Source organism: Cavia porcellus, unplaced genomic scaffold (assembly GCF_034190915.1).
Source record: "Cavia porcellus strain 051 isolate PalLab524CR breed Dunkin Hartley unplaced genomic scaffold, mCavPor4.1 scaffold_16, whole genome shotgun sequence".
Taxonomy (NCBI): Eukaryota; Metazoa; Chordata; class Mammalia; order Rodentia; family Caviidae; genus Cavia; species Cavia porcellus.
Genome location: NW_026947499.1, coordinates 10,093,053 through 10,112,562, shown reverse-complemented (window position 1 = coordinate 10,112,562; position 19,510 = coordinate 10,093,053). Strand labels below are relative to the sequence as shown.

General features: G+C 39.6%; 1 protein-coding gene across 5 annotated transcripts in view; it reads left to right on the top strand.

The window, feature by feature from the left end:
* Hectd4 (HECT domain E3 ubiquitin protein ligase 4) overlaps positions 1–19,510 on the top strand; it is a 172,084-nt gene that overhangs the window by 75,728 nt on the left and 76,846 nt on the right. For 3 of the 5 annotated variants that reach the window (XM_063225670.1, XM_063225667.1, XM_063225666.1), the window contains exons 9-19: positions 3,042–3,200; positions 7,769–7,882; positions 8,137–8,277; positions 9,844–10,076; positions 10,447–10,592; positions 11,871–11,941; positions 13,764–13,869; positions 14,636–14,756; positions 15,529–15,657; positions 17,572–17,696; positions 19,197–19,350. In XM_063225670.1, coding sequence (XP_063081740.1) covers positions 3,042–3,200; positions 7,769–7,882; positions 8,137–8,277; positions 9,844–10,076; positions 10,447–10,592; positions 11,871–11,941; positions 13,764–13,869; positions 14,636–14,756; positions 15,529–15,657; positions 17,572–17,696; positions 19,197–19,350 — 1,499 coding nt within the window. The remainder of the gene's footprint in view (positions 1–3,041; positions 3,201–7,768; positions 7,883–8,136; positions 8,278–9,843; positions 10,077–10,446; positions 10,593–11,870; positions 11,942–13,763; positions 13,870–14,635; positions 14,757–15,528; positions 15,658–17,571; positions 17,697–19,196; positions 19,351–19,510) is intronic. The other 2 variants (XM_063225671.1, XM_063225668.1) reach the window with 1 other exon arrangement.

The following is a 19,510-nucleotide window of genomic DNA, read 5'->3' as shown; positions in this document are numbered from 1 at the left end:
AAGGTGCTGAGTTCAATTGCTGGTAATGGAAAAAAAATTAAAACAGCTGTCTTTACATATGAATCTCTTATCGTCATTACTGTTAACACACATTCATTGATTCATGGTTAGCTTTGTGCTTCATGAATGCAAAATATTTAGCATTATCCTCACGAGATACTGGAGCAAGCAAGAGACAAACTTGTACAATATACCATTTAGAGTTTATCATTTAGTTTCTCTGATTTAATGCTTAAAATAGATGATACATTTATCACCAAAAGTAAAAACAGTGTGATGAACTAATAGCTACTATCATGTTAATAACACTCTGTTGACTAAACACATCTTGGTGAAAGCATCAGGCCTATTTGCAGGAACGTCTTAGTTTCATCATGTTACACTCTTCCCTCTCTAGTTAACTATAATTATTAATTTTGTCTTTCCAGGATTCCGTTATTTACTTTGAAAAGTAGTATATTGTATACCATATTCTGCACTTTTTTTTTTGGTACTAGGCATTGAACTCAGGACCTCAGCTTATCAGGCAGATGCTACGCTGCTGAGTCTTATCCTCAGCCTCTGTTCTGTGCCTTTAAAGCAGGAATTTCTTACTCGGAGGAGTTTCTAATCAGGACAAGCTTTTAATGCACTCGTAAATGTGTTTCCCCAGCTTTAAACAACGTTTTATATGTGTTCGTCATAACTTTTGTCAGATTTTTAAACTCAACCATGCCCCAAAAATGTTATGAATCGTTATTCTAGAAAACTTTACAGATTGCACCTAACCACATTGTCTTATAACAAACTATAAACTGCACTAAAAGATAAATTTAGAAAAAAGATTGCTGGGGGCTGGGGATTTAGCTCAGGCATAAGCACCTGCCTTGCAAGCAGGCAGTCATGAATTCAATCCCAGGTACCGATAAAAATGAAAAAGACAAAAAAAAAAAAAAAGATTCCTTCCAGTTATGGTGGCACATACCTGTAATTGCAGTATTTAGGAGGCTGAGGCAGGAGGATTGCTGTGAGTTTGAGGCCAGCCTGGGCTATATAAGTGAGTTCAGAGTCAGCCTGAACTACATAGTGAGACCGTGTCTCAGAAAAACAAAACAAAACAACCAAACCAATAAAAAACAGGGCCAGGGATATAGCTCAGTGACACAGCACCTGTCTGGCAAGCACAAAGTCCTTAGTTTGATTCCTGGTATCAAAAAAATAAAAAACAAAAAACAGCAAAAACTTAAAAAAGACTCTATATATAGAAAAAATATCTGAATTAATATGAATTTAATGTAAATCCTTTGCTATTTGCTGGTTCAAATGCTAGGAAGAGAAAATACGTGTGGTTCATTTGTCATGAAGCTATTGTTATTAGTTCACTTTAGAATTTAAGGGTAATGTGGTATTCCCACAAGCCTCTATCATAGAAAATGGACGTGAAGATTAGTAAATAAATGTTATAATTCGAGTTACAGGAAACACGTTATACAAGGTAGTTCTTTTTAGCTAAGAAATGTTTTTTTTGTTTTTTTTTTTTTTTTTGTCTTTTTTTTCTTTTTTATCGGTACCGGGGATCGAACTCATGACTGCCTGCTTGCAAGGCAGGCGCTTATGCTGCTGAACTAAATCCCCAGCCCCTCTAAGAAATGTTTTTTATGACAGACTGAAGTCTTGCTCTGGGTTTGTCCCTTGAGAAGAAATTAAGTGCTACCTAAACAGTGGAAATGCTACAGGAATGTTCATTGGCTAAGAAAATATGTGCAACAAAAAAGTAAAGTCTTCAGAAAGCAAGAATATAATCAGAACTCTGTAGAAACTAGTATCTGTGTTCAAATCATGTGACCTCATACTTTATCAGCAGTCTCTATATTTGTGTGACACATTGCTATGTTAAAAATTCACTAGTTATAGACCAAATGGACTTTTGAAAGTTATTTGAGCACTTGGGTTTTTAGGAGTTTTTATTTTGTGATACATTAATATCTATTAACATGTTATGTTATTAAAAAACATCTTAGTGAAATTCTTAGTCCCAGAAAGTTGTTAAAATAGTCTGATAATTGCCTTTTCTGGGTGTCTTACCTAGTGGAAATTTGCGTTACTGAATTTATGTCCTAAATGAAGAAAATACTCATTGGGGGCTGACAGTTTTACAAAATGGATTCCTTTGAAGCACAAGTATTCAAAACAAATATCAGACAGATTAGGTTTCAACTTTACTCATTTTTCTAATCTAAACTATCTGAAAATGTGTATTCATGTTGGCCTGAGTAATCCATTTCATTTATAGACTGATAGCTTTCCAAGTCCAGCATTCTGCTTGCTTTTCTGTTAACTAGGCAATTGTTATAAAGTCCTCAAACTCACAGTTTCGCTGGTAAGTAAGGGAGAGAAAAATACAGTTTATACTGCTTGATGATGAACACTAATTATTTTCTTAATGATAGTTTATGTAACTGACCTTAAGAAAAGAAATAGGGGCTGGAGATTTAGCTTAGTGGCATAAGCACCTGCCTTGCAAGCAGGCAGTCGTGAGTTGGATCCCCGGTACTGGGAGGAAAAAAAAAAAATGAAGGAAAATCTTTTGAATAGAGTATCCACTTCCTAAAGGAAACACAAACAGTAGGATCCTTTTATTATCAGATTTAGTCCATGTGAGGATTTATTCTTTGTTTGCTCTTTTTTTTTTTTTTTTTAAACTTTTTATCGGTACTAGGGATCGAACTCACGACTGCCTGCTTGCAAGGCAGGTGCTTATGCCGCTGAGCTAAATCCCCAGCCCCTGAGGATTTATTCTTTTAAAAGAACTTTTAGAGTCATGAGGACCTATTCATTTTTGGGAACGCCTTGGAGAAACGGGCAGAACATGTAAGAAGAGGCTTGGGGTCGGGCTCTGGAGCCAGCAGATAACTGTTTTTCCCATCGTTACTACTTCCTGCTTGCCTTCCTCATTGGAATGCGTCTTTATTTGAGTTTAGGGCTCCCTCCCTATACCCTGCTGTGCTTTAGTAATCACAGTAACATGGTATTCAGTCTCAGCTTTTCATTCTCTTCCCCAGCAAATACTAGCTGTGGGCTACCGCTAAAGATGCTGCGCAAGACGCCCATCTACACCTGTGGCACGTACCTCGTGATGCTGGTCCCACCTCCAGGGGGATCGGGCAGCTCTGCCACCCGCTCTCTCTTTGGTGGAACAAGTGGTTTGTCATCTTTAAAAAGTGAGTAAATTTTATTTGTGATACTTGCTGTGTATCGCAAACTCTGAAATTTAAGGTTTTCCTATTATTTTAAAGTTACTATACTAAACAGTTGCTTGTAGTAGCTCTCTGATAACAGCATAAAATAATAGTCATCAGTATAACTCTAGCCTAAGGAGGAATTTATATTTGCAGTCCTGGAGGGAGGTGTTTGAACCCAGGTCCTCGAGCTTGCTAGGGGAGCACTCGACAATTGAGCTACACCTCTAGGCCTGGAATTAATTTAGAATAGACAGACTTTTTCTCCTTCCTTCCTTCCTTCCTTCCTTCCTTCCTTCCTTCCTTCCTTCCTCCCTGTCTCCCTTCTTTCTTTCCTTCTTCCCTCCTACCTTTTCTTTTTCCTCCCTCCCTTCTTCCCTTTCTCCCTCCCTTCCCCTTTCTTTCTCTTTCTGTTACTTTCTTTGTGTCTCTGTCTCTCTGTCTGCCTATCTCTGCCTGCCTGTCTATCTCTTTCTTTTTATCTCTCTCTATCATTCTATGTCTCTGTCTCTATTTCTCCATCTTTCTGTCTCTTAACATTCTTTCCTTACAGACATCCTTTAACCCTCTTGAGACGTAGTTTTCCCAGTGTTTTGTTTTGTTCTCTTGAAATTTGTTTAGGTACATAAAATTAAAATGCTTGAAAACTCAGTTTCCTTGTTTTCATTTTTTAGTACTTAATGTCGTCCTCTTAAAATGATTTTCTTACAGCAATTCCGGTAAAGGATTCTATTTCACATTTGGACTTCAAAAAAAGCAGTATTTATGATCCCCTCCCATATTGAGATTGAACCTGAGGCCTGGCACATGTTAGGCAAGCACTCTGCCACTGAGCTGTAGCCACAACCCCCAAAGAGCTTTCTTGTTCTCACTGCAGACATAAATTTGACCTCAGCAGTTTAAACAAAGTAATTTCTGTAATATCAACTTTTTTACAGAAGATCTTCAGAGTTAGACACAAGGTCTTTGCACTGAGCTGCATCTGCACACCCTCCCCCCTTTAAATTAGTATATGTTTGTGATACATAAAATACACATTCATCTTGGGGAAGTGGTACATGTACATATCACATCTTGATTCTTTTTACTTCCTGTTTCCCTCCTCTTCCTCCCATCTCCCCCCACCCCCAGCTTCTCTTCCCAGTTCCCTGTTGCCTGTGTTTTATTTTATTTTTTACTTATACTTTCATATAAGAGAAATCATGAGATATTTAACCTTTGGTGTCTGATTTATTTCTCTTAGCATTATGTTTTCCATGTGTACCATTTTCCTATAAATGACTGTGTTGTCTTCTTCGTGACTGAATAGTACTTCGTTACACATAAATGCATATACATATACGTTTACATTTGTATATCTACAGCCCCTTTTTTAATTTTGAGACAGCGAATGGCTTAGTGTTAACTGCCCAGACTGGGCTCAAACTTGTAATCGTCCCTTCTCCGTCTCCTAGAGTGCTGGGATTCCAGATTTGTACAACAGCATCTGGCTAATACTATCAAGTTAATCTTAGGGCCATTTCAGGTAGTTGTATGTGCTTGATTCTTAGCTATTTCTAACAACTCCAGACTCTTTTTACCTTTAGATCAAATTGGTTGAACTTTTTGTTGACAGCCTGTTTTCTCTAAATGTGCAGGTGACCAGATCCTGTGCCCTTAGGCCTTGGGATAAAGTGAATCATGGATATTTACTGTTTGCTTTTGTCTTTCAGTTATTACTTACAGGGTTATGAGATGTAATCACACGAAGTTAACTCCCTTAAGGATACAGTTTAATGGAGGTTGTGTGTGTGTTACTGCTGTGTCTCCATTACCTCAAAAGATACCCAGGTCTTTGGCGATCTCCCTTCTTACCCCCCATCCCGGGCATCTTCCCGTCTACTTTCTGTCCTACAGCCTTTTCAGCCTGGAGCATCTGTGTTTTTTGTGGCTGGCTTTGTGTGTAGAGTGTTTTATTGGTTCATCCTTGTTGCATGAGTCAGTGCTTCCCTCCTTTTTATGGACAAACTATATTTCACTGTAGGGCTAATACTCCATTTTGTTCTCCCATTCTTCAGTGGATGGACATTGTTTTCTACTTTTTGGCTATTTTGATAAATGCTGCTATGAACATTGCTGTAGAAGGCTTTGTATGAACAGATTTTCATTTCATTTCAGTTTATGCTTAGGAGCATGTGGTAACTATGTGCTGACCTTTTGAAGACATTGTGAAACCGTTTTCCAAAGTAGCTCTACCCTTTTCCATTCTCATCAGCCATATATTATGGTCCCCACTTCTCCACTCCTCACCAGCATTTGTTATTTCCTTTCTGTTCCATTTCAGCCACCTGAAGGGTTGTGGAGTGGTGCCTCTTGCAGTTTTGATTTGCCTTTCCCTAATGACTGATGATGCCAAACATCTTTTCATGTGCTTAGTGACCATTCGTTTTTCTTCTCTGCTGCATTCAAATGCTTTGTCCCTTTTAAATGGGGCTATTTGTCTTCTTACTGACAGTTTATCTTGTTACACTCTGTTGTAGTCTCTTTGGCATAGATTTCTCACTCAGTTGAAATTGGGCCTGTTTGAGTAAAGCAGGTCTTCATGGTGCCATTTTTCCATAAGGATATAACAGACACCATGACTGTTTTAGCCTAACAAATCAGCGAATGCTTAAATTCCTTCTGGGTCTTGTTCCAGGTTAGACACTGTGTGATCTGGTAAATATGAGCCTTTAAGACAGTGGAAGCGAACCTATGGCACACGTGCCCCAGGGAGCTGTTTGTTGTCACCATCACTGCATTAGCAGCTCGTTGTCAAGTTAGGAGAAGTGATGGAGAGGGCAGAAGGCTCCAGAAGGTGATAGATGGTGCCGCGGGACTGCTTGAACCCCAGTGCACATCCTTCATGATCAAAGAAAGCAAGCATCTGGGAAGCAGGGCAGGTCTTCAGGGATACCTGGGTGTGTTGCTAAGGGGAAGAAAGGTGTGTGGTAAACGCAGTGAAAAGGCAATTTGAGGAAGATTATTCTGTTGGCAGACAGAATGGAACAGTGGAAAATAAAGAAAGAATACAATTTAGGACACTTACGGTGAACCTTTCATTAGAGATTTCAAAGATACAAACTACCTTCTTTGACACAAGTGGCATAGGTTAGCCACCATTGGTTTAGGGTGCACCTCAGGTCACGTGTGATCTGGCCAACTGGGGTGAGGGGAATAAGAAAAGGAACAAACCCAAGCCAGTGTGGTGGCTCAGCCTGTAATCAACAGCACTAGGGAGGCTGAGACAAGAACATTGCTTTAGGGGCTGGGGATTTAGCTCATTGGCATAAGTGCCTGCCTTGCAAGTGTGCGGTCATGAGTTCATGAGTTCGATCCCTGGTACCTATAAAAACGAAAAAGACAAAAAAGAAAAAAAAAAAAAAAGATTGCTTTAAGTTCCAGGCCAGACTATCCTACATAGTGAGACCCTGCGTCAACAACCACAAACAAACAAACACAAACTCAAGAGACACAGGGCTACAATTTATGTTCTGGAGTAGGGGAGAAAATGCATTGCCAAGTACAGTACCTAACAGATAGTGCTGGATATTTTTAACTCACTTAAATTTTATAAGAGTTTTAATTTTTATAAGGTAGGTACTTTTGTTATTTCCTCTTCACAAATGAGGATACAGATTCAGTAACAAAAAAAAAAAAAAAACCAACAAAAGCAAAATGACAGCAACATCAAAGAAAAATAGCTATATAAGTTTTCAAAACAAGATGATAGGATTTTAACAGTAGTAATTATGTTGCATATTTTTATCTTCAAAATATTTGCTCATGTTATCAGATATAGGAATAAAATAAAGCAATAAAATGGAACAAAACATTGGATTTCAAAAACAAGACAGAAGGAAATCCCCACAGTTGCTGTAATGCATATTGTTATCCTCCAAATAGATGGTCAGACTACCAACTTTAGGCCTGCAAAGTCAGTCAAACAATACAAGCATTAAGTAATTTTTTTTCTACTTAAGTTGCTATCATCTCAACCCAACTTGCTCAGAATTAGCCCACTGCCTGGGGGGCGAGGGGTGCTTTCTTGTCTGCTAGCCAGTGCACCAGCTGGCTCGCTCAGGAAGGCATGGTTTGGCTTCTTGATTCCCTTCCCATTTCCCATGGCGGCTGCCCCAGCTCACCAAAGTTACCACTTTAAACACCTTCCTTTTTTTTGTACTGGGAATTGTACTCAGGACCTTGTGCTTGCCAGACACTGTGCCAATGAGCTGTGTCACCAGCATTTAAAACACTTTCAAAACCAAGGTTCAGTGGAGGGAGGGTGTAGGGTTAGGAGAGCATAGTTGACTGGCATGCACACGGCCCTGCAGCACTTGGGGAAATGAAAAGATTCAGTTTTAAATTTATGAAGATATTTTGATGATAGTTTCTTTGATCTTTTTGTAGGTGTATTTCTGCCAATGGACAGCAACAAAAAAGGGATATGACTTTTATGTTTAGACCTTAAAATTTAAACTTTGAGAATTAGTCTTCAGGATCATTAAACAGCTTGATGTTTGTTTCCACAGTCCTTGCATCTAGCTTGGTTTATAATATTTCGGATGGTCAGTTCACGAGTCGTGCGGATCTCATAGATGCTGCTGGAAGCTCTCTGGGGCGTGGTGCTCTTGTCCCAGGATTGGGTAAGGGACATGCACAGATTTCCTTGGAAAATTCAAAGTTCTAACAGTTTCTTTGGAAAAACCTTAAAACTAGATGGGCTTCTTGCTGAGCCCATCTAGTGCTTTGCCAGGTAAACCTGTAGCAATAGCACCATGACTGTGAGCATAGAGACACCTTGCCCTCCATACTTATTATTAGATAAGTGGAGTTTCAGCAGTGCCCGTGTGCACAGGCAGTGGCAGCACAGTGGTTGAATGCAGTATACTCTTTGCAGGTGCCTGTTATGATACAGTGAACAACATGCTGTGGACATGCTCCAACGATTACATCGACCAGTGGTGTAACCCTGGGAATCAAGCCTTCCATTACGTGTGCCAGAGACTGGGAGTCAGCCACATCATCACTGAGCCCAAAGGTGAGGCGCGCCATGCTCCTGAACTGGGAACAGACACACCGAAGCACGCTACTAGCCTTTTCTCTTTGGACTTAGGAGCCTAAAGTCCTTTATCTGTGACTCTGATAGTTTGGTTTATGATTAAATATGAAAATTTTGGGTTATCTTTTGACTCTTTCTCTCACATCCACACCCAAATGGATATCAAGAAGTCCCGTCAGCTCCTACCTTCAAAATATATCCCCAGTCCGACCATTCCCCACCACTCTGCTCCTGCCCTGCTTCATCATCTTCTCGTACGTCACTGTGGCAGCCTCCTCCCTGCTTGCTCTTCCTCCACCTCCGAGGCTCATCTCCACTTAGCAGCCAAGGACTCTCCTGTAAACTGGCTGTCAGAGCTGTCACTCCTCTGCCCATACGTCTCCACTGGCACTGAGAACTCAGAATTAGAACACGGAGCCTCGAATATAGCTCAGCGGCATAGGCACCTACTTGGCAAGTGCGAAATCCTGTTTGATCCTGGTACAAAAATAAAATAAAACAGTATCAGAACATAAAGACCTTATTTATTTCAGTAGGTCCCAAACCTGGCTTTCAAAAAGTCTGGGAAAGAGATAAACATTTCCAAACATAAATACATAAATAAACATTTCCTCCAGTGCATTTCACTGTTGAACTGAAGTCCCAAAAGGCAGACAAGACAATGAGACTCAGGCTGGCCATGGGGTTACTAAACGATCAGAAAGTTCAGTTTTGACCAGCTCCACTTTCTCTGCAGCTTTTCTGGAATCCTGTCTTCGTAGTTCCCAGGGCCCACAGTCACTTTATAGCTCCAAGGTTCCCTGTCCAGGCCTGCTTCAGCACAATAGTCTATGTTCCCATGTCTTTTAGGGAGTTCATTTGAGCTGGTTTAAGGAAAAAAGCACTGTTATATTTTACCTATTTGGATTTTCACTTCCATTCTCTGAATGTCTGTAACCAGTCATGAAATATTTGTTATTAAATAAGAGGATGCTTGTCAACCTTCACAACTTTGATTGACTGACGTAAAGCTTAGGTGACTAGATAGAATAAAAATGTTGAGTACAGTGGAAGGCAGTGTTTGTGAATGAGGGCAGGGGCTCCTACCATAGGGCAGCCTTCGAAGGCTGAGTTACTTTCCTGGAATGGTTATCAGCATGGGTTGAAATGGCTAGAATTCAATCTCCAACTTTACTAGTTTATAGCTTTGTAATAATAAGGTGAATTACTTAGCCTCTCTGACTTTTATTTTACTGCCTATAAAACAGTGCTAAAATAGTATTAAGTTTATCTTCATGTTAAAAGATAATGCATTAAAGCATTTAGCTCATTGTCTAGTGTGCAGAACAGTCTCAGTAACTGGCAACCACTTACGTTTTAGAACAGTGGAAATTCTCAAGTGTTTGTACCCAACACTGAGTGCCAGGGGAAAGGCCCCCCAGCAGCAGTGGGAGAGATGGGAGCCGAGCTTGCCTGCTGGGTGGTGTGACACCTTTGTAAGCCGGAGATCTGCTCCTCACGGGTCACCTCTGGGGTGCCTTTCCTCACTGCCTTTCCATCTTCCAGAAGAGGCGATAACCACGAATGAGGTTATCAACCAGTTACTGCACCACGTTGGTGCGATGTGCATACACCAGCTCAATCTTCTGGCCACCAACCCCAATCTTCCCATCACAAGTGTCTTGGGCAAGCAGCATCCGATTGAAGCCCACCATGTGAGCAGCATTTGTGACATCATGGAGAAGGCCATGGTTAATGGAGATACCTGCATCATACGCTGTGTTCTCGTTGTCTTTCAGGTAAATACACTGGTAGGTAAGTAAGATGCTAGAGAGGAAGGAACACAAACCTTGGCTTCAGCCAGCTAGTATCTACTTGAAGAAAAGTTCAGTAACATCCTCATTTGCATCTTACCACCTCCTAGTCCTGTAATTAGAATTATCATCGTATTCACTGCACTGCAATTAATGGGGTATTGCTATCTGTGGATCACTGCAATTAATATATGTGAAATATTCACTAATTATACCACTGCATAAGGGAAGAGATTGTACTTAAAAACTCACCAGGCTCTCTATTCATCAGAATATGTACATGCACTTTTTAAATAGGGATAATTTTATTTCTTGTAGAATTAGCATTTTTAGATATGCTCCTATGTTTCCGTAGGTGGTGTTTAAGTTTTTCTTCAGCCCACAAACTGAAAGGAACCGAGACATCATTCGACGTTCGGGATTGCTTCTTTGGCAGTTGCTGATGGCACCAAAAGATCAAATCTGCCCCGAAATTCAGAAGGAAGTCTGTCTTGCCATCAGGTAAACAGCAAATGATTTTCTTTGTGCTCTCTGCAAAATAATTTTTCTGTAAGGCATTGTGTTTTTCCTGAAAATTGGTAGCGTGTTTAATCGTTGCCCATCCTACAGCCAGGACCCCATGCGTGGGAGATCATTAATAGAAAAGGTTTGTACCTTGATCTTCATGGGGCCAAAAGGTAAACTGGGTGCCTACTTTTCTTTGTCCCACAAGGCCAAACCCTCAAGTGACTAGTTTGTTTGCACATACATGCCCTCTTCTGGAGGAATGAGTGGCACAGGGTGATCAGGAACAGATCTGCTATCTGGCAGCCCTGAGTCCTAGTCTTTGCTCTGCATCCACTCACTGTGGCCTTGATTTGAGGCTTCTGTTTCCTCAGCTATGAGATGGTCTTAAAAACAGCACCTGCCATATAAATTTGTGAGGCCGTCCAGAGAAGGTCCAATGCAAGGCAGTGCTTAACTGTGTCGGCCTTTATTACCCTGCTTAAAACTTTGTTAGACTCACTTTTGAATTTAGGGGCCATTCTCTATTTATTGTCATTTTTTTGAGTTTAATTTAGTGAACTTTCATCCAGGAGTATAGCCTTAAAATGGCCAATATATTTAAGTATATTTAAGAACTGGGTGGTTGATTCGAAAGAGTTAGCTGGCAGGAATGAGGGTAGCAGGCAGGGAACTTTCCCCTTCCACAGTAGATTTGACTTTGGATATCTTTCTGTTGAGTGGGAAGGCAGTAGATAAAATCTAGTGCCGTGAAGAAACTCGTGCAGTGATGGGTGTCCATACACACACTGTCTCCGTTATAGGGGCATCCATGGGACAGGCCTCTCACATGGCACACTTGAAATAGTGCACCTGTTGTACGTCAGCTCTCAGTAAAAAGGAAAAATCTTTAAAAATTCTGGTGCTATTTGCTTTCTGTATTTGGAAAAACAGAATTAGACATTCCCTTTCTCAAGCTATTTTTTTGGGGCATTATCTATACTGTAACTGGCTTTACTGGCTCTTGTAGCTTAATAAGTCTCTTTAACAAGAGGGCCTGAAACAAGTTAACAGTTTGGTAATTCTGACAAGAGGAGAGGGATCCCTTTATCGGGGAGCTGATCGGACTAAATTGTGACAGTGAAGTTAGGTTCAAATGCTTTTTTAGCAATAAAACTTACTTCTGTTTTATATAACCAAACTGGCATCTGTAATGAAAATGAAAATCTAAATATTTAGAATTTTAATTTTCTATAGTATTTGTTTAAAAACTTTTTGACTTTTCTGTCATTTCAGCTCTGGTTTAAACATCTTGTACCCAGGTGAAACTGAAATCAATAACTTACTTAAGCTGGTCTTAACAGAAGGTAAGAATTATCCTGTAATTAAATTACCATCTTACTTTGTTTAAGGAGATAACTGGATATCAGTAGATTCTTCTTATCTGTTGTTCTGTATATTTTTAAAATGTTTCTAGGTCAATCCAACATTTCAACCAGACTGAGAGCAGAAAGCATATTTTCTGTATCTTTAATCCTTATAATCCTCTTTATAAAGTATTTCTAATGCTTAATGTAATGTACCTGACCCTAGATGTTCTACACAGGTTTTAAAATAATGACTTGTCAGATACATACCTGTAATCCCAGCATTTGGAAGTCTGAGGCAGGAGGATCACCACAAGTTCAAGGCTAGCCAGGGTTATATAGTGAGTTCAAGGCCTGAACTACTTAGTGAGACGTGGTCTCTCTGTCTCTCTCTCTCTCTCTCTCTCTCTCTCACACACACACACACACACACACACACACACACACATAAGACTTCTCGGTGATTTTCTTTTTTTCCCCACACATTAGAAACCAACTTTTTAAGTTAGACCAGGCAACAAAAATACCATGATAAAAACACTCTGCATTTAAAAAACAACATTAATTTAAGGAATGACAAAGATCCAATCCAAAAATGGGCATCTGAGATAAATACACACTTCTCAGATAAAGAAATACAAATGGTAAATAAATATATGAAAACATGTTCAATGTCATTGATTATTCAAGAGATGCAAATTAAAACAACACTAAGATTCCATCTCAACTCAGAAAGAATGGCTATTATTAAGAAATCTACCAATAACCAATGCTGGAGGGGTTGTGGGGAAAAAGGAACTCTTCTCCACTATTAGTGGGAATGTAGATTGGTGTAGCCACCATAGAAACCAGAATGGAGATTCCTCCAAAAACTAGGATTATAAGTCCCATTCCACCTAGCTATGCCCCTTCTGATATCTTCCTGGAAGAATTAAAAACATCCTCTCACAGCAATATGTGTGCACCCATTTTTTTTTTTTTTTTTTTTTTTTTTTTTTTTTTTTTGTCTTTTTCCTTTTTATCGGTACCGGGGATCGAACTCACGACTGCCTGCTTGCAAGGCAGGCGCTTATGCCGCTGAGCTAAATCCCTAGCCCCCGTGTACCCATGTTTATAGCAGCACAATTTGTAATACTAAATCTTGGAAACAACCTAAATGCCCATCAACTAAGGAATGCATAAAAAAGATGTGGTCTTTTTTACAATGGAGTACTACTCAACTGTAAAGATGGATAGACTTGAGACTTTTGTAGGTAAATGGATACAACTAGAGACCATACTCACAAGTGAGTTAAATTAGATTCACACATGTAAATTCATATTGTCTCCCTGGTATGAGAAACTGAAAGTAAATAAGATCCAAAGTGCTCAATAGATAATGTGAAATGGGAAGAAATTGTACAAAAAGAAAAAGAAACCAGGATATAGGGCAGGGGAAAGAAAAAAAGGGAAAAGGTAAAAAACAAAATACAAGATAGTTATACTACTAATTTCTCTTCATTAAAAAGAAAGGTTTGTAGAGCTGGGCATGGTGGCTCATGCCTGTAATCCCAGCACTCAGAAGACTGAGGCAGGAGAGTCTCAAGTGTGATTTAAGGTCAGCCAGGCTACAGAGGGAAATTTTGTCTCAAAAGAACAAACAAACAAAAACCAAACCAATTGGTTATGAAGTAGTTTTGCCAGTGATGTTTGTGTGAGTTTGTATTCCTAGTGCTGCTAGACTGCAGATGATCGACTTTAAAAAAAAAAAGAAAACTTTTAAATAGCATCAGTTTTCTAAGTACTATTTCCAAGAGAGTTATGGGGCTTTATTGTGCATTAGGAGAAAGAAACAGCGGACTCTCCCAGCTACGGGATGTGATCTTAACCAACTTAGCTGAACAGCTTCAAAACAATCGATTCGGCAGCGATGAGGATGATCATTACAGGTGACAGCAGTTATGTTATTTATACTTTTCTTGTGTCCTAAGTGATTAATTTACATTTCAATGTGTTTGATCAAGTTGGTCTCCTGTTTTATAGCTAATATTATTAGCGTGTTAAATCTAAAGTTGGAATCAGTTGAAAGGTAAACCCCATGGTTGCCCCAAGAACTAATAAGAGCACATTCCAGCTTTATCAGTAAAGCAACTTGGGCCTACTTTGGAAAGTGCTCAGCAGAAGACACCGTGATAGAGGGGCCATCACTCTGCTGATCCATGAGAGGAGATGTGTGTGTTAGGCCCAGGGAGAGGGAAAGTGAGGTTTGCTGTGTTATTTATAAAGGACTTTGATTGAATGCTTGGGTACCACTTTGCTTCTGTAAATGTGGCTTAGGTAATTTTTAGTTGTTGGCACCATTCCTGAGTAAGATGATTTTCTTGCAGAACCAATTAATTTCATTTCTTAGCTGATCATGGTGTACACATCTATAATCCCAGTACTCTCAGACTCTGCGTGTGAGGATGGAAAGTTTGAGTCCAGCGTGGGTAATTTAGTGATTTAGCAAGACCCAGTCTCAAAATTTTAAAACTTTCCGAGGAAGCTGGGTGTGTAGCTCAGTGTGAAGGCCCAGAGTTCAATCTCTTAGTACTGACCGATAGATATTTTTAAATTTTTAAAAATTTCATCTGTCATTTCATGCCAGTTGTATAAAATTTACCGTCTTACTAATAAACTGTCACTGTCTTGTTACATTTTTCCTGCATTTTAAAGGCTAAATGATGAACTTTTACACTACATTCTAAAGATCGTTGTACGAGAATCCTGTATCTTAATCACCAAGTGCCAAACTGTCTCTAAAGATGATTTTCAAAAGCTCCTTTCAACTGTGCCTGTAAGTAAAAATGTGTTTTCTGAAACCAAAATTATATTGTGTCTCTGTTTTTATTATCTTGTATGGATGGTGTGTATAGACATACACATACTTGTACACTCATTTTATAAAGATAGACTGATGGGCTGGGGGTGTAGCTCAGTGGCACAGTGCCTGCCTGGCAAGCACAAGATTGTGAGTTTGATTCCCAGTACCAAAAAACTGAAAATAATTTATGAGAGTTCATAGGTGACTATGCTTACCTTAAAAATGTGGAACTAGATGAATCCACTTGAAATGGTCTTTCCCAAGACTTTATCCCCGTGCTTAAATGTGTGGTGCCATAATTTGTTTGACTAGATTTGTCTTCTTTTTTTTTTTTCCAATGTGGTGACACCTCCTTCCTGTTAATTTAGCATTTTTTTCTAAACTGTTAATGTTTTAGAGAGATTCATAGGAAACAAAAGTTGTTTTAAGGGGTTGAGTAGCATCTTCTCTACAGAGATGCCTGTGAGACAGAAGGGGAGAGAACTACCACTAAGAGGAAAAATTAAGTCCTTGTTCTGAGAAGTGAGTGAGGACTGTGCAATGAATGAAAGACAGAAAGTAGTGGGAATACGTCAAAGTCTGGGTCAGAAGCCATGTGGATAGAATCACCTGCGAAACTAACTTGGTCTGTTTTCTGTACTTTCTCTTTTTGTTTCTCTTGTCAAAATCTTAAAAACGTGAGGATTACATGATCCCTTCTTTCAGTAAGGAGCAGACCATTTAAATGCCCTTATTTGTGTTAAAGGCTGCGTCCTCCTGCCTGCGCTATCTGATGGCAGTTCAGAATCACCTTCTCAGTAACACTATTTTGATTAAACCTGATGAGAATGATGACAGTGACAACTCCTTGCAGGGAGAGACATTGAAGGTACAGGTAAACACCAAGCTTTATTTTAGCGATGCTTTCTACCCAGTATGTAAAGCACAGTTTAATTGGCCAAGTTGCGGTGTGTTACGATGTCAGACTTCACCATGTCTTATATGCTTGTGAGAGGTATTAGGCCACTCATTTCATATATTTGTGTGTCATAACACAGCAGTTACCATATTTGTGATACTGTCATAGTGTGTTATCCGTGTGCTCTGGTCACGTGTGCCTTTATTTGCATCTTCCTTTAAGAGCTAAAATGTGGCACTCACAAATGATCTCATCACACCTGAAAATTATATATATATATATAATATATGTATATTTTATATATATATATATAGATAGATCTGGGAGCATAATATTTTAAACAATTTTGACATCTTGGATGGTTTGTTATATTTTCTTAATCCAAATAAAAGGTAATCATTTTTCAAAAAAAGGTAATCATTTTGTCAGTTTTTATATTGAACAACTTAACTTTGTAGACCTATAGTTTGTCTCATTTTATGTCATTATTCCTAAATTAGCTTCTGTGTGAAATCAATCATTTGTTCTCATGTAATAATTTATAGCATTCTGAAGATCCTTTTATATCAGCAGTCGTTGTAATTTTGATAGATACGCAATTGTTTGCATTGTTGTTCAAGATTTTATCTTTGTGAGAAAATTAGAGAAATCAATAAGTTTATTATTCTTTAAAATTCTGACTTAGATATACTGAAAAGTTAACTAAGGAAGCCATAAAAACCATTATAGTTAGTCTTTAAAAAAACACAAACTTTATACATGTACTATATAAATCAGACATCTGCTGTTTTGTATGCACAAGTTTCACTAAATGACTAGTTTTAAACCGGTAAACACAGGAATTAATTATTTAAATTTCTGATATTAACTTACTTAATTTTTCTTACCTTAGTTTCCTAATTAGTATACAGAGATGAAACCTTTGCTTTGTAAGCTTGTTTGAGGACTAAAGCCAAGCCATGTTACCGCCCGGCCCTGCGCTGCCACATGGTATATATCGTCAGTACAGGTTCACTGGTACTAATCAGTGCGACTTAAATCAGCTCGTCTGTCAGTTCAGAATTCTCTTTATGATAAAAATATTCTTAATGCAAAAAAACAGAGACAGGAAATTTCAACAAAAAGGTTTTTTTTCCGTTTGAAAATTGAATTTTATAAATTCTTAATTAAAGCATAGAGACAAATGTAAAGACTCAGAGAGGCACTATAGGCTTGATTGTCTAGTATTTCCAACAATTTAGTAACATATAGAGGTCACCTTGAGAGTTAATTTAGTTATATTTTTCAATAGAAAATAATTATAAACTAAACATTTCGATGACATTAAGTAGTATTTACTAACGCAGTATTTATAGTCTCATGAATTTTCTAACAACTGTTTTTAGTGTTTAATAGCCCATAACTATATACTGCTTAAATTGAAATTTTTAACTTGGTAGTTTTTAAGTATAACAGGTTAAAGATATTAAGTGAAAGGTCACTTGTACTGTTTGAGAATGTTGTTTTTGTCTCATTGTATCCACCGCCTCTACATGCACCTTTTACTGTTCTGTTTTTCTCTTTAGCTTCCTCATACCACCCAAGGCAGTCTTCCACCTGGACAGTTTCTGGGCTGGCCACCAGGAGCTCTCTTGTGCTGGATGGGATGGGAGCTAGCCTTTTCTTCTGTGCACGCAGTGTGCTCCCTGTGAAATACTGTGTATTTCTGTCTGCATTCCAGACCTTGCCCTCCCAAATAAAATTGCTACTGGCCATCCTAGCAGAATTCAGTGCTTGGGCTTGTCCTGCCACCTCATCATTCATTTGGGAATGTGTCGCTGAAGCTGTCACTTCATGTCGTCACTGTGTGTGATTTTCATGACAAATGATACTGTGATGTTTTCCACCTAGGAGCTGAAGGTCAGTATTTTGGCTCTTGCTACCCAAATCCTGACTGGATGCGATGAAGTGCTGGAAATGCTACAGCAGGTGACCACTGCCCTTATAAACAGTGACATACCCGACCGAGAACAGAGGTGAGGAATGGACTGCCCTTCAGGGAGAGAAATTTGCTTATGAGAGTGAAACCTTTTAGAATAGAACATCGAATGTTCATTTTTGTGAGAACAGGTTGAAATGGCGAGTGTTTCAAAGCTAAGTGCAATCAGAGTGTTTAATGTGCTTTTAGATGGAGTCAGGCCAGTCGCCATAGTCTAGGGCAGTGATGGCGGACCTTTTAGTGCTTTCAGTGGTACTGACTGCTGTGGCACACGTGCCAGAGGCTCGTCACCACAAATGGGAGGTGCAGAGTTATGCTGGGCAGCCTCCTCTTTGGCAGTGGGGACTTCTACATCGTCAGTCCCAGATTGGCCTTTCTCTTAGTTCTGTAGCTCCACACCACACTGCTTGCTTTTGGGAGAATAAAGTGACTTGGTGATGTAGTTTCTGCCCAAAAGACAACACCAATATGGTATCACTAGATTTTACTGTAATTTCACTTCTCCCAGTAGAGTGACCTATATAGAGGATAAACTCATTTTTCACAGTAATGAAGCCCTTTTCAGCACTGCACATTAAAATTTCTGCCATGGTTTGCTTTCCTGACATGGTTTGCTCTTAGGGATGAGTTGCATAATGTGTTTTTTTGATGATTTATGTGTTAGAGATGTTGATTTGATATCCAGCAGCATAATTTTTTCTTCAGTAACCTTGTCTATCCCAGTGTCTTTCATTCTCTCCCACTTCCAGAGGGAAGATGGGAGTTGGGACTGAGACCAGTGTAACCCAGATAGGTGTTACAGGAGCTTATTTGTGGTTGGTGTCCACTGTGGGCACAAGACAAGTTAAACATCCACCTTCGTACAGTAGTCAGAGGCACAGGGACAGGAAGCGGAGAGGTGGGCCAGGTGGGGGAATGGAGTTGTCAGAGGAGGGCAGAGATTCGGTTTTCAAGATGTAAAGATTTGTAGACTGGATGGCAATGACTGTACAGCTGCAGTATGTACTTGAACATGGGCAAGATGGTACACTTCATGTGTGGTATGTATTACCACAATAAAAATTCTGGGAGGAAAACTGACTGAGTCAGTGGTGCCCGCGAACCTCAGCTGCGGTAGGGAGGAGTGGAGTTCACAGCCACACACAGGTGAATGGTGGTGTTCTGTTCACTTGCTGCTTCTCTGAGTCTCAATCAGCAAGGACCCACAGCCCTGAGGCTGGGAGGAACTTGAGAGGTGTAACTACCTGAGCAATTATTTGCACTTAGAAAGTGCTTTGAATGTGTTTTTAGAAATGCACTCCCTAAACCTTTTTGGCCAAATCACGAGTCAAAGGTGGAATCTGTTAGTAGCTCTCTGTTCTTCCTCTCTGCCTTAGTGGTAGAAGGTGGGACATTTGTAAACTGGATTTCTACAGCGAAAGGTGTTTCCCTTGTTTAAGGAGATGGGATTTAAGAGATCAGTGTGATAGAGTTGATATCAGCAGCTTCTCTGCATGCTCAGCCATTGCTTAGGATCTTTTTCTTGAACTTTTTGTAGGCTAAAAGGCTTGGAGCAAGTCACCAAGGCCACTATGCTTGGTCACCTTCTCCCGGTGTTGCTGACCTCCCTGATGCACCCAAATCTGCAGACCTTGACCATGGCCGATGCCCTGATGCCCCAGCTTGTGCAGCTGGTGCTCTACACCAGCCAGGTAGGACCCTCAGTGCCTACAAGCCTGACCTCTGCTGGCCCTCTTCACAGTAAATATAACTGGGCCTCAGAAACCAAGGCAAACATAATCCCTAGAAACAAATTTGAGGGTTAAGGGAGCACATTTTATTTGTTTCTTTGACTAAATTACTGCTACGGTC